This window comes from Heterodontus francisci, chromosome 5 (genome assembly GCF_036365525.1).
Source record: "Heterodontus francisci isolate sHetFra1 chromosome 5, sHetFra1.hap1, whole genome shotgun sequence".
Classification (NCBI taxonomy): domain Eukaryota; kingdom Metazoa; phylum Chordata; class Chondrichthyes; order Heterodontiformes; family Heterodontidae; genus Heterodontus; species Heterodontus francisci.
In genome coordinates, this window is record NC_090375.1 from 155,852,240 (window position 1) to 155,866,675 (window position 14,436).

The 14,436-nt window shown below is 39.4% G+C and overlaps 1 protein-coding gene across 1 annotated transcript in view; it reads left to right on the top strand.

The window, feature by feature from the left end:
• Positions 1-14,436, top strand: part of LOC137370287 (golgin subfamily A member 4-like) — a 282,307-nt gene that overhangs the window by 248,302 nt on the left and 19,569 nt on the right. Inside the window, 2 exon segments of the mRNA XM_068032665.1 lie at positions 17-117; positions 5,121-5,207. Of these exon segments, the coding sequence (XP_067888766.1) occupies positions 17-117; positions 5,121-5,207 (188 nt within the window).

The following is a 14,436-nucleotide window of genomic DNA, read 5'->3' on the forward strand; positions in this document are numbered from 1 at the left end:
CTTTGTTACTGAACAGATGGAAATTACACTGTTGATGGTTCTGTGATAACGGAGCCCACAGAATTAGAATACCTTAAGAAGGTGCTTTTTGAATACATGATGGGAAAGGAAACTAAGGTATGGCATTATAATATTTTGTGATATTTAATGACCAAAACCCTTGAAGTTTCAGTGCAATTTGTTTCAGAAAATGTCTGACAGGTGCTAAGGTATTTATGGTATTTCCAGAATCACTTTTTTCCTTGTCTTCAGATGATATTTTTGCTGAGCTTTCCTATTGCCAGAAATCTTTTGATTAATGAACTTCTTATTAAGAGGACAATGCTATGCTAATTTCAACATTCTTTTGATTATTCATATACTTTATTTTTGAGAGAAAAATTAAGGTTATAAGGCAGGGGAATGTAGTACTGAATACATGGCTTAAGATCCCTTTTTAAAATATTTTACTTAGATTATTGATAGCAATCTCTGTGGAGTGAGACTGATGGAACTATATCCTACACAGTATATAACCTGCAGAAGTCCAGGAACATGAAGGGGGAAAAAGTGTCATCATAAATGTTTTCATTAATTTCTCAAAAACCACACATTTTATATGGGACTGAAGAGGAGCTTATTAAAATGTCAAAGCAAAATACCTCAGATGGTATCAAATGGAAATCAAATAGAAAATACTGGAAATATTCAGCAGGTCTGGCAGCATCTGTGGAGAGAAAAACAAAGTTCACGTTTCAGGTCAGTGACCCTTCATCAGAACTGGGAAATGTTAGAAATATAATAGCTTTTAAATAGGTCAAATGGTAGAGGGTGGAAAATAACAAAGGAAGGTCTGTGATAGGGTGGAAGACGGGAGACATTAAATGACAAAAGAGCTGGTGGTGCAGCGCCATAGGGAGAAATAATGGGACAAGTAAAAAGACAAAAGATGTGTCTAGAGGAGGTGTGAAAGGCAGAATAATGAGCAGCTGCCATCCGAGAGCGAAACCAGAAAAAACAAGATTAATACTGAAACATGCAAAGAATAGGAAACAAAATGGGTCAGGTGGGATGTAGAGATTATGGTCTGAAATTATTGAACTCGAATGTTGAGTCCAGAAGGCTGTAATGGAAAGATGAGGTGCTGTTCTTTGAGCTTGCATTGAGTTTCATTGGAACACTGCAGTAGGCCAAGGACAGAGATGTCAGCATGAGAGCAAGGTGGAGAATTAAAATGGCAGGCCACCAAAAACCCCGGGTCTTCCCAGTGATGAGCAGACCACATTGTGAGAAATGAGTACAGTATACTAAATTGAAAGAAGTACACATAAATCACTGTTTCACCTGGAAAGAGGTGAAAGTGCAGGTGTTGTATCTCCTGTACTTGCGTGGAAAGGTAGCATGGGAAGGAGCGGGGTGTTGGGGGTTGTTGAGCAGTGGACCGACCAGGGTGTTGCGGAGGGGTGAGAGCAAATGTGCGTGAAATGGGTAGGACAGGGTCGAGGTCCTGTTGACAACAGTGGGGGGAATCGGGAATCCTCAATTGAGCAGGGTCTAAGTGTAGTAGAGATAGCTGTGGGAGTCAGTGAGCTTATAATGAAAATTGATTGATACCCAGAAGGGAGAGCAGTGATGGTAATGCCATTAAACATTAAGGGGTGCTTATTAGACTCTCTGTTGGAGATGGTCATTATCTAGCACTTATATGGCATGAATATAACCTGCCCTTCATGCCTTCAAGCCTGGACATTGCTGATATCTTGCAGCATGAAGCCATGGATTGCTTTATTATCGGAGTAATTGTAAATGGAGCACTGAAATCATCTGCAAACACCCTCACTTTTAGCCATATGGAGGGATGGTCATTTGAAGCAGCTGAAGATAGAAAGGCCTAGGAGGTAGCATTGAGGAACTGCTGCAGCGCTATCTTGGGGCTGACATGCATGATCTCCAATAACCACAATCAGCCAGTTTCTACTTTTCTATCTTACTCTGCGCCATGTATGACTCCAGCTGATGGAAAGTTTTCCCCTAACCCTTGTTGACTTTAGTTTTTCCAGGGCTCTTGGTGCCACAGTCAGTTCAATGCTGCCTTGAGGTCGAGGGGTGCATTCTTGCCTCATGGCTGAAATTCATTTTTGGACCCAGACTATAATGAGGCCTGGAGGTGAATGGTCGTGGTGGAACTCAAACTGAACAGCAATGAGCAGGTTATTGCTCAGCAAGTGGCAGCCTACTCTGTTAAGCAGCCATGTATTGCAAGTTACTGATTGTTCAGTTGTGCTGCACAACATTTGCTTATGCCTTTGCTTCACTTAATTTATATTTGTAAATAAATCAAGACAGTAGTATAGCCTGCACAGAGTGGTCTTGTGATGCAATAATTTCTGCTTTGTGAACTGACGAAACTGTGGTGGTCATTCTGTGTATTCTCCAGTAAGCATTTCACCATTTCCCAGAGAGTTTTTGCTGCTTGGACTGAGAACCTTGTGACCAGGATTCGGTCACCTTCTTGACAGCATTAATTCACAGGTTTTCAAGAAGGAAAGCTTACTTTAACAGCAAGACAATGTGAAGGTTGCTTTCTCCCCCCACACAAACATAGTAGATATCCACCTCCAGGAAATCATGGAATGCTGGGACCAACACAGCTTGAGTGGCTTCCTGTGTTAGCACACATTGAACCACCTGATATTCGCAGGGAAAACATTCTTCTCAAAGAACGCCACCAGCTGATAACTAACAAAGTCCATTCATACAGGACCTAAAAAAAAAACACGCATTTACCTGAAAACTCGAAGCCCCTACTGGAGCACACTCCACACCCTACAAACTGACGACAGCCCCACCTTTTGATGGCGCACCTCCTTGTTGACTGCTAGCATCACCAACCGCAACCTGGTAACTGACCTGAGTGGTGAAAGTCCCAGGTTTCAACCTCCACGGAAAATCTGGACAACCCTCAGCCACTTGAGGATGGGCCAAGGAAAATATGGTCATTTGCTGCACAAGTGGAACAAGAGGACCAGCACAAATTCTGACTCTGGCCATCCAAGTCAGACCATTGCACACCAATGAACTCTTGCCCTGAGAGATCTATTCCTGGTGGCATCACAACCATTCACACTGCATCAGCTGAAGCTGTTGAATGACAATTACCCTCAACATCAAACTATAACTACTTCCCCAGCCATACAAATATATAGCACTTTACATTATTAGAGTTAAATGTTGAACCTGGGCTGCACTATCTCAGTGTAGCCTAGAATGAAAGACACAGATTTCAGTTCTTAAGAAATATGGTGTGCTTGCCAGTCACGTGATTGATAAGAGATTCAGGAGAAATCTTGAACCAGAACGAGGGAGGGGTCTAAATTCCACAATATTTTTAGCCATGTGATTTTGTCTTAGATTGTTGTGTATTTGGGGGAATTTCATGGCAGCTGTTGTTTATAACATCTGTCCTTCTCATTCACTTGTTTCAGATGCATCTCTTGACTATCTGGCATGTGTCTCTGAGATGCAAGTGAGGGAAAAGGTATTTAATTGCTGCAGGAATCCCAGGGAAAGTTAAACAAACTAGAATTAAAAGTAAAAACAAAGTGCTGGAAATATTTAGCAGGTCTGATAGCATCTGTGGAGAGAGAAGCAGTTACCATTTCAGGTCTGTGACCTTTCATCAGAACTGGCAAAGGTTAGAAATATAATAGGTTTTAAGCAAGTGAGGCGGGGTGGGGGGGGGTGGATGGTAAAGGGAAGGTGTGTGATGAGGCAGAGGGCAGGAGAGATTAACTGACAAGGAGATCATGAGGCAAAGGGAGAGTGCTAATGGTGTGGTGACAGACAAAGCATTAGTGCAGAGAGAGTGTTAATGACAGAATAATGAACAGCTCTGTCCAAAAGCACAAACATGAAAAACCAAGTTTAAGGCAGGCACATGGTTAAAAAGAAAATGTAAAAGGGCCAGGTCATGCTCTGAAATTATTGAACTCGCTGTTCAGTCCAGAAGGCTGTCGAGTGCCTAATCGGAAAATGAGGTGCTGTTCCTCGAGCTTGCGTTAATGTTCTCTGGAGCACTGCAGTAGGCCAAGGACAGATATGTGGGCATGGGAGCAGGGTGGTGAATTGAAATGGCAAGCAACCGGAAGCTTGGCATCATTCTTGTGGACTGAGTGGAGGTGTTCGCAAAGCGGTTACCCAATCTGCATTTGGTCTCCCAAGTGTAGAGGCGACCGCATTGTGAGCAGCGAATACAGTATTCTAAATTAAACACAGTACAAGTAAATCGCTGCTTCACCTGAAAGGAGTTTTTGGGGCCTTGGTTGGTGAGGAGAAAGGAGGTAAAAGGGCAGGTATTACACCTCCTGCATTTGCTTGGGAGGGTGACGAGGTGACCTACATAACCTATAAAAAAGTTTTGTTTGATCTATTTAGTCAACTGCGAAGTGTTACTAGTGTCACAATTTATTCGCCTAATTTCTGGAAATATTCCTTTTGTTTAATTTCATGAGTTAAAGACCTGATAACATCTTTCTAATCAGAATGTTGCACATTTTTAAAAAGAGATGAAGATTTCATTTTTGATAGCTGCAATGACAAAGTCTAATCTGTTTTACTGGATGAAAATGAGGTTATCTTATTCCACCTGGAAGTATTTCTAGTGGTTATAATACTTGGAATGAATTAATTTCCTGAAATGTACTTAAGGAATCTTTAAAGCAATTAATGGTATGTGATTCTGGAATGGTTCTCAGTTTAGTTTGAAGGATTTCTTACCTTCAAGCTAATTTATTCTAACAAATTTATGGTGTTTGAAATTGCATACATCAAGCTCCCATCACAACACTCATCCTTTTGAAGCGATGACTATAATTAGTATTGTAATTCAGTGCCAATGGAAACAATCGCAATTGAAATAGTGAAAGTTAATAGCAGCAGTCTGGTAGAGGACTATTTCATTGATCTCAACCAAATTATTTCTAGCTCCTATTGATTATTCTATTGACCTTTTGGTGTTTGATATAGATAATTTATTTGTAGTCCACAACTTATTTAAATATCAGATTATGAATACTTGTCCAGATTATCCTTTTGGGGAGAAAACTTGACTTTTGCAATTATATTATCTTTTTATATTTCAGACTTTGGCGAAAGTTATAACCACTGTGCTCAAGTTCCCAGCAGATCAGACACAGAAGATATTAGAGCGGGAAGATTCTCGATCCACGGTGAGTCTATATTGAGTAATAATTTGAGTCTTAGCTATTTTCACAATACATAATGGACGAGATTTTCAGAGTAAGGCACCAATCTTAATTTTTGCAACAACACCCTCAAGACGTATCAATTAGATTTTGGGTCTCAACGAAGTCTTACAAATGAGATGCCCCAGGTTGCTTTTACTTGAGGGTGAATGTGTACAGCAATAACCAAAATTATGTCAAAACTGAACCCTGTGATACTCGTTTGTCATGTTATGCAAAGCATGACAAAACAAAAAAACTTGGCAAATCACATTAAGAGATCCTATCATCCAATACTTATGTTTCATACAGTGAAGTCTGATGTCTATAATGATCAGTCCATTTTCCTTACCCTTAAGCCAGTCTCCCCAGGTCAGGTATATCCTGCAGCTAAAAGAGCAGATACAAACCTAATACCAGGGCTCCACCATTTATGATCTAGAGATTAATATATCTTGGATTATAAATCACACGGCTCGCAATACATTTATAAAAGTTATCTTTTCGTTGTAAAGTGTTTTGGGTTATCCTGAATATGTGATAAGGTGCTGTGTACAAATGCAAGTTTGTTCTTTGTACCTCTGGAATTGGAAATAGTATGAGAATGCTACTATCTACTCTTGATCTCTATGATTTAGTGGAAGCCACCATGCTGACAGACTGTTCAAGCCAAAAAAAAGTTCATTTTAAACAAGTAATAAACTATTCAGACGCAAAAAAGATAAATCAGATAACTAAAGACTAACTTATTTTTATCAGTAATACTTCAAAACTGTTTTCTGAGGTCAACATAATTTCTGACGTCAACATCATTTCAGAATCCTTAAAATCTTTTGACCCAGCATTCTTTAAGAGTTACATTCCCATACATGAGTTTCTATTGACTCCTGAGTCCTGGCTCACTGATGTAGAGTTAAATGTTTACATCATGTGAACTGAAAAATGTGGAATACAAGCTTAGTTATATGTCTCATTGCTTTGTTTTTAAAAGATATCCTCAATAGTTAATCAGACTTACCAACTGAGCTTTTGTGGCTCTCATTTAAATGTTCAAGTCCCTAGACTTAAGCTATAAATTAACTTGATAACATTGAAACTGCACAGACCCCATTCTGGTGCAATCAGGTTCTTGAATGCACAAAACTTGAACAGGAGGAGCAGGGATTTACAACCTTCTGCCAGCTATCAGTGTCCTCACAATGTGCTAAAAGGTATTAGCCAGCAGTTGACCTCTACATGTGCTATTATACCTTGTGGCATTAAAGGGACACAGCTTACTTAAGCATTTTATGTTAACATGACATAATAGCCCTATCAATAATTGTAACTTATTAAACATATACTCTGATTCACTGTGAGTAACACCATGGGAGAACTGCTTCAGTAGCTAAATAAATGTTAATGCATACGTGTGTTAAATTGTAGTATTTGTTTTCTCAGAGTTAAGCATTGAATGCTTCCAGCCAGTTGTGTGCTATAATAACCACAGAAAAATGGACATTTTTAATATATTTTTCTAAATAATTATTATAATGCCTATCCTACTCTAGTTGTCAGAATATATATAAAAATATTAACAAATCACAACTGATTCATCTTGAAAGTGTGCAGAAGAAAACCCAATTAATTCCTGCTCTTTCTCTGACTTTGAAGTAACAAAGGGAGGACCAAGCAGCTGCCAGTCTAAAGAAAATCAATCTCTACCTTGGGATAAATAAACAGTTTCTTTGCAGAGGGAACCTGAGTAGTGGCCTCAAAGAGCCAGCCCATGTTAACAAGTAAACATAACAGCTATGTTACAGATGCCACAATATCATGAGCAATGACACAGGAGATTGGCTAATATATGGGTATGATTGCTTAGTGGTAATGTTACTGGACTAGTAATTCAGAGGTCTGGGCTAATGATCAGGAGACATAAGTTCAAATCTCTCCACGGTAGCTGGGAATTAAAATTCAGTTAATTGAATAAGTAATAAATAGAATAAAAAGGTGGTAAGAGTAATGGTGACCCTGTAGTTAAAAAACCACCTCATTCACTAATGCCCTTTAGGGAAGGAAATCAGCTGCATTACCCAGTCTGGCCTGTATGTGATTCCAGACCCACAGCAATGCAGTTGACTCTTAACTGCCTTCTGAAAATCAGTTGTATTCGCGAAGGTGACACATCAGCACCACCACCACCTCGAGGGCAATTAGGGATGGGCCCGAAATGGTGGCCTTGCTAGTGACACCCTTATCCCATGAATGAATGAAAAAGCCATTTTGTTTTTAAAATACAAGTGCTTTGCATACTGGTGACCTGTCTCAGAGTTGATACCACTTTGATAAACGCATAGACTTTGCTGTCATTGTATATGGCACCATCTTCACTATTATGTAAAGTCTGCAAAGCTTAAATACCTTCCAAAGTGCATAGGATAAAATAAACAACTCTGGTACATGATCCCTCTTTCAATTGTAGCTTCCAATCTCAGACACTCTCTCTCATGCATGTGAGTTTTTTCTTTCTATATTTTGTCCATACCCCTATGGTCAGTACTACTTTCCTTCTGAGCAAATGTATTGTTCTCCATACTTATTTTCCCTCTATGTTCATGTTAAGACTCATCATACAGTCTCTTATTCTCACTCAGTTCTTTCTCAAGATCATATCTTGGGAACATAGGAGCAAGAGTAGGCCATTCAGCCCATCGAGCCTGCCCTGCCATTCAATATGATCATGGTTGACCATCCACTTCAATGCCTTTTTCTCTCACTATCCTCATACCCCCTTATGTCATTTATATTTAGAAATCTGTCAATCTCTGCTTTAAACATACTCAATGACTGAGCTTCCACAGCCCTCTGGGGTGGAGAATTCCAACGATTCACAACCCTTTCAGTAAAGAAATTTCTCCTCCTCTCTGTCCAAAGTGGCTTCCCCCTATTTTGAAATTGTCTCTCCTGGTTCTAGACTTCGCAACCCGGGGAAACATCTTAGCTGAGTCTACCCTTTCTATCCCTTTAAGTGTTTTGTAGGTTTCAATAAGATCATCCCTCATCCTTCGAAACTCTAGAGAATACAGGCCCAGTTTCCCCAATCGCTCTTCATAGGACAGTCCCACCATCCTGGGAACATGTCTGGTGAACCTTCATTGCACTCCCTCTTTGGCAATAATATCCTTCCTAAGGTAAGGAGACTAAAACTGCACACTGTACTCCAAGTGCGGTCTAACCAAGGTTCTATACAATTGAAGCAAGACTTCACTACTGCTGTACTCAAATCCTCTGATAAAGGCTAAAATACCATTAACCTTCCTAATTGCTTGCTGCACCTGCATGTTAGCTTTCAGTGACTTATTGACAAGGACACTCAGGTCCCTTTGTACATCTACACTTTCTCATCTCTTACCATTTAAGAAATACTCTGCACACATGTTCCTCCTACCAAAGTGGATAACCTCACATTTTTCTACATTATATTCCATCAGCCACGTTTTTGCCCACTCACTAAGTCTGTCCAAATCCCCTTGAAGCTGCTTTCCATCTTCCTCACAACACATATTCCCACCTAGTTTTGTGTCATCCGCGAACTTGGAAAATACTACATTTGGTCCCCACACCCAAATCATTGATATGTATTGTGAGCAGCTGGGGCCCAAGCACTGATCCCTGAGGTACCCCACTAGTCATAGCATGCCAATGCTAGAATGACCCGTTTATTCCTACTCTCTGTTTTCTGCCTGTTAACCAATCCTTAATCCATGCCAGTATATTACCTCCTAACCCATGTGCTTTAATTTTGCTAACCAACCTTAGGTGGGGACTTTATCAAAAGCCTTCTGAAAATCCAAGTATACCATGTCAATCGACGCCCCATTATCAATTCTGTTAGTAACATCCTCAAAAAAACTCCAACAGGTTCGTCAAACATGATTTCCCATTCATAAATCCATGTTGACTATGCCCAATCAGATCATTATTGTCCAAGTGTCCATTTATCACATCCTTTAGAATAGATTCAAGCATTTTCCCTACTGCTGATGTAAGCCTAACAGGTCTGTAATTCTGTTTTCTCTCTCCCTCCCTTCTTAAATAGTGGGGTGACATTTGCAACCTTCCAATCTGCAGGAACCGCTCCAGAATCCATAGAATTTTGGAAGATGTTCCCCAGTGCATCCACTATCTCCATAGCTACCTCTTTCAACACTCTAGGATGTAGAATATCAGGTCCTGGGGATTTATCATCCTTCAGCCCCATTAATTTCTCCAATACAACCTTCTTACTAAAACTAATTTCCTTCAATTCCTCATTCCCCCTAATCCCTTGGATCTCTAATCCTGGGAGATTTCATGTATCTTCCTCAGTGAAGACAGACACAAAGTGATCATTTAGCTTCTTTGCCATTTCTCTATTTCCCATTATAAATTCTCCTGACTCTGTAATGGACCAACATTTGTCTTAGCCAAACATTTCCTTTTTACATACCTGTAGCTTTTAAGGTCAGTTTTTATATTTTTTGCTAGCTTACATTCATATTCTATTCTCCCTTTCTTTATCAGTTTATTCATACTCCTTTGCTGTATTCTAGAATCCTCCCAATCCTCAGGTTTACTACTATTTCTGGCAACTTCATAGGCCTTTTCTTTTAATCTTATACATCCTTAATTTCCTTTGTTACCCACGGTTGACTGCCTTTACTTTTGGGGTTTTTGTGCCTTGAAGGAATGCATAGTTGCTGTAAACTGTAATATTTCTTTAAAGACCATCCATTGCCTGTGTACTGTCATACCTTTTAATGTATTTTCCTAATCCACTTCAGCCAATTTGTCCCTCACTCCTTTATAATTTCCTTTTGTTCAAATTAAAACTCTGGCTTCAGATTGAACTACCTCACTTTCAAACATATTGCAAAATTCTATCATATTATGGTCACTCATCCCTAATGGTTCTTCTACAGCAAGATTATTAATTAGCCCTAAATTGAATTTTTTGAGGAAGTAACAAGGAAGATTGATGAGGGTACTGCAGTGGATGTTGTCTACATGGATTTTAATAAGGCATTTGACAAGGTCACACATGGCAGACTGGTCAGAAAAGTAAAAGCCCATGGGATACAGGGAAATGGATGAGTTGGATCCAAAATTGGCTCATTGACAGGAAACAAGGGTCGACAGATGTTTTTGTGAATGGAAGGCAGTTTCCAGTGATATTCCACAGGGCTGTGTTGGGTCCCTTGCTGTTTGTGGTATATGTTAATGATTTGGACTTCAATGTGGGAGGCATGATTGGGAAATTTGCAAATGACACAAAAATTGTTGATGGTGAAAAGGATAGCTGTAGACTCCAGAATGATGACGGTGGTTTGGCTGAGTAGGCGGAAAAGTGGGAAATGGAATTCAATCTGGAGAAGTGGGAGGTTATGCATTTGGGGAGGGCAAACAAAGCAAGGGAATACACAATAAACGGGAGGATATTGAGAGGGGTTGAGGAAGTCAGAGACCTTGGAGTGCATGTCCACAGGTCCCTGAAGGTGGCAGGCCAGGTAGATAAAGTGGTGAAGAAGGCATATGGAATGTTTTTCTTTATTGCCTGAGGTATGGAATACAAAAGCAGGGATGTAATGCTGGAACTGTGTAAAAAGCTAGTTAGGCCACAGTTGGAGTATTGCGTACAGTTCTGGTCACCACATTACAGGAAGGACATAATTGCTCTGGAGAGAGTACAGAGGAGATTTACAAGTATGTTGCCAAGGATTGAAAGTTGCAGCTATGAGGAAAGATTGGATAGGCTAGGGTTGTTTTCCTTAGAACAGAGGAGGCTGAGGGGTGCTTAATTTGAGGTGTACAAAATTATAAGGGGCCTAGATAGAGGAAGGACCTGTTTCCCCTAGCGGAGAGGTCAATTACCAACTAAGGTGATTGGTGGAAGGATTAGAGGGAACATGAGGAAAACTTTTTTCACCCAGAGGGTGGTGGGTGTCTGGAATTCACTGCCCGGATTGGTGATGGAGGCAGAAACCCTCAACTCATTTAAAAGGTATCTGGACCTGCACCTGAAGTGCTGTAACCTGTAAGGCTACGGACCAGCTGCTGGAAGGTGCGATTAGAATGGGTGGCGAGTGTTTTTCAGCCAGCACAGACATGATGGGCTGAATGGCCTCTTTCTGTGCCGTGACTTTTCTGTGGTTCAAGATCTAAAAAGTTGAACTCGTTACCTCCTTTCGTCTTTCCTTTCACCTACAATCTTCAGGCTTTTAAAATACAAGCATGGCCTCAGCTGATGAATGCCTCCTCATTTATCTCATCTTTTCAGTCTTGGTAGTATCCTGCAGTATGTGTTTTTGGCCCTTGAATTTTCCGAAAAAGCAGTGTAAATTATCAGTGCACCAAAGTTATCGGAAAACACCAGAGTGTCGTGTCTTATCCTAGATTATCTTTTGGCAACTCTTGATTCTCATCTGCTGACTATTCTTAAAAGCTCTTAGTTGGGCCTATAAATGCAAAATTGAAAAATAATCAGATTGCAAAGAAAATGAAAGGTTTATTTTCAGTTTTCTACAGTTGATAACCTGGATGATTTTTTTTCTAAATTATTAGTGAAATTCATAGGAATTCATTGCTGTTTGTGATGATTACAAGACTGTAAGGATGAAATCAAATCAAAACCTTGTTTTCAAATATTCATACTGAATAATTCAAGTTGATTGTATTCTCATCATTTTGTTCTGGACTCCTGGGAAAGAAGGTGGTGATGCTATGAAACCCTGCAGAGCTAGCACTGTATAGCAGAGCACTGCTCAGATATTTGAAGTCTTGATGAGCAATGCTGAGAGCAAGCACTCTTCTTAAAAATGTGCCCTTACACAATCTTTTATCAATTATTTTTAACATTCATTCAGTGCTCTTCATTTAAGTGCACTACTTGGTGTTCCCTGTAGCATTGGCAGCAGTTTGAACACACTGGGAATTGAAACAGCTGGTGCTCTACTTAGAGTGCTTGGTGCTGTTCAGAGACCACAAAGAACCCCCTCATTTAAATAGAAAAGCTCTGACCGAATTTTGCATCAATGATCTCGTACAAAATACAGTAGTGCAAGTATGTTCTATAGCTTCTTAATAATCTAAAGGTTGATTTCACTCGTTACATCCTATTTCAGCTAAAACGTAATGCCACATAGAGTGGTATATAGTTAAAGTACTTCATTGGTAAGGTTTTTTTTTAAACCTTCATATCTCGAGTCATGCAATCTGCAGAGAATTATTTCAAGAGCCCGTATGTTATGAAATGGACAATAAGTTCACTGTAAAAACCAGTTAATGTTTCACTATAGTGTGTTGACATTTGTATAACTCATACATTTTGCTGATTTTATTTCTAGTGTGGTTTCTATGCAATTAATTTTTTTGTCTCCTTTTTGGAAACTGCCTTAAGAAAATGTCTCCAAGATCATTGGAGTAATGCATAACAAAGCTAGAATGCCATGTTTGGAAGTCTAATCAACACTTATAAAACCAAGACTAAACTGGCATTGCATTATCTTCATTTGCTTTGGCACACAAATCCTGTTGATAAATTATAATCTTGTATTGTAAATGCCTCATCCAGCTATAAAGGGAAAACGGATTAATTTGTCATGAGGTTCAAGGCAAATTACATTTGCAAAATGATGGTATAATATTGAGTTGCTGTGGAAACCTAAGTGAACATAGGTGAGGTGCGGAGTGAGACTCCAATCTTTCCTGAAATCTGACTCAAACACCTCTAATTTATCTTTTTTTTTGTGCTGCAATCTTCTACATGACCCAAAGCATTACTTACCCTAAGTGTTTATAATATGAATGTAATTAATATCCAGTGTGCTTAATGGGTTTAAACAAAGAAAGACAGACAGACTTGCATTCATACAGCACTTTTCATGACAACTGGATGTCCCAGACCAGTTTACAGTCAATGAAGTACTTTTTGAAGTGTGCTAACTATTGTAATGGAGGAAATGCAGCAGCCAATTTGCACACAGTAATCTCCCACAAACAGCAACGTGATAATGACCAGATAATCTACTTTTGTGATGTTGATTGACAGATAAATATTGGCCAGGACACTGGGGCTAACTCTCCTGCTCTTCTTCGAAATAGTGCCACGGGATCTCTTACACCACCTGAGAGGGCAAATGAGGTCTTGGTTTAATTTCTCATCTGAAAGCGGCATCTCCGACAGTGCAGCACTCCCTTCAGTACTGCACTGGAGTTTGTGCTTCGATTTTGTGAAGTGGGACTTGAACCCAGAACCTTCTGACTCAGAGGCAGTTGAGCTACCAACTGAACCACAGCTGACACACAATTAACTAATTAAATAATTCATTAAATTTATTATTAGGTAGCTAATTACATTTTGTTAAAGTTATTTTCTATATGCTCAACCACATCTTAAATTTATATGTTTTGACATGTAGGGTAAGAAAGACAGTTAAATTTTGTATAGTAGTTACTGATGTAGCTTTACAAAAGTTTTCCAATACTGCTGTATTGCACTTAAATGGTGTGAAAATTAAAGAAAAGCTAAAAGTGATTGCAGTTCCATTGGAAAAATGGTAGGTTTCAATTTGCATATGAGTAAGATTCATGTGTTTTGGAGACATTTTATTTGCATCATTGCTTCTTGTATGTGCCGGGGAGCCTCACTGTATCTCCGTGCAGTACGTTCAAAGCACCGTTGTTCTGGCTAATCTGTGCTCTGCAGCTGAACTGTGAACAACTACCTGCAAATGTCTGGCGCCTAACTAAAAGCCTGTATCCGTTTTATGTAAAAAAAATTCCATTGACTTGTCCTGTCTGTTTCATCCAGAAATCCAAAATGAATAATTAAATGTTATGTTAGAAGCTGGATTCTCATCAAGTGATGATTCAGAACACTTGGCACAGGATTTTATAAACAAAAATTGGCCATATTTTTAAAGTAGTGAGCTTATTGTTAGAAAATAGATTTCAAAGAATCTCATGCAGAGAACCACTATAAACTATATTGAATCAAAAGGTTATTGTGAGGATGTTGACATAAATTTGCACTATGTTGTTGGAAATGCTTAGGATCAGCTTTTCAGAATGTAGATTATGCTGCAATAACTTATACTAACGTCTTTAAAAATATCCTCCCTTCAGCCTGCTCATGAAATTAGCATTTTTTTTTCATGGGATGTAAGCATTGTTGGCTAGGCCAGCATTTATTGCC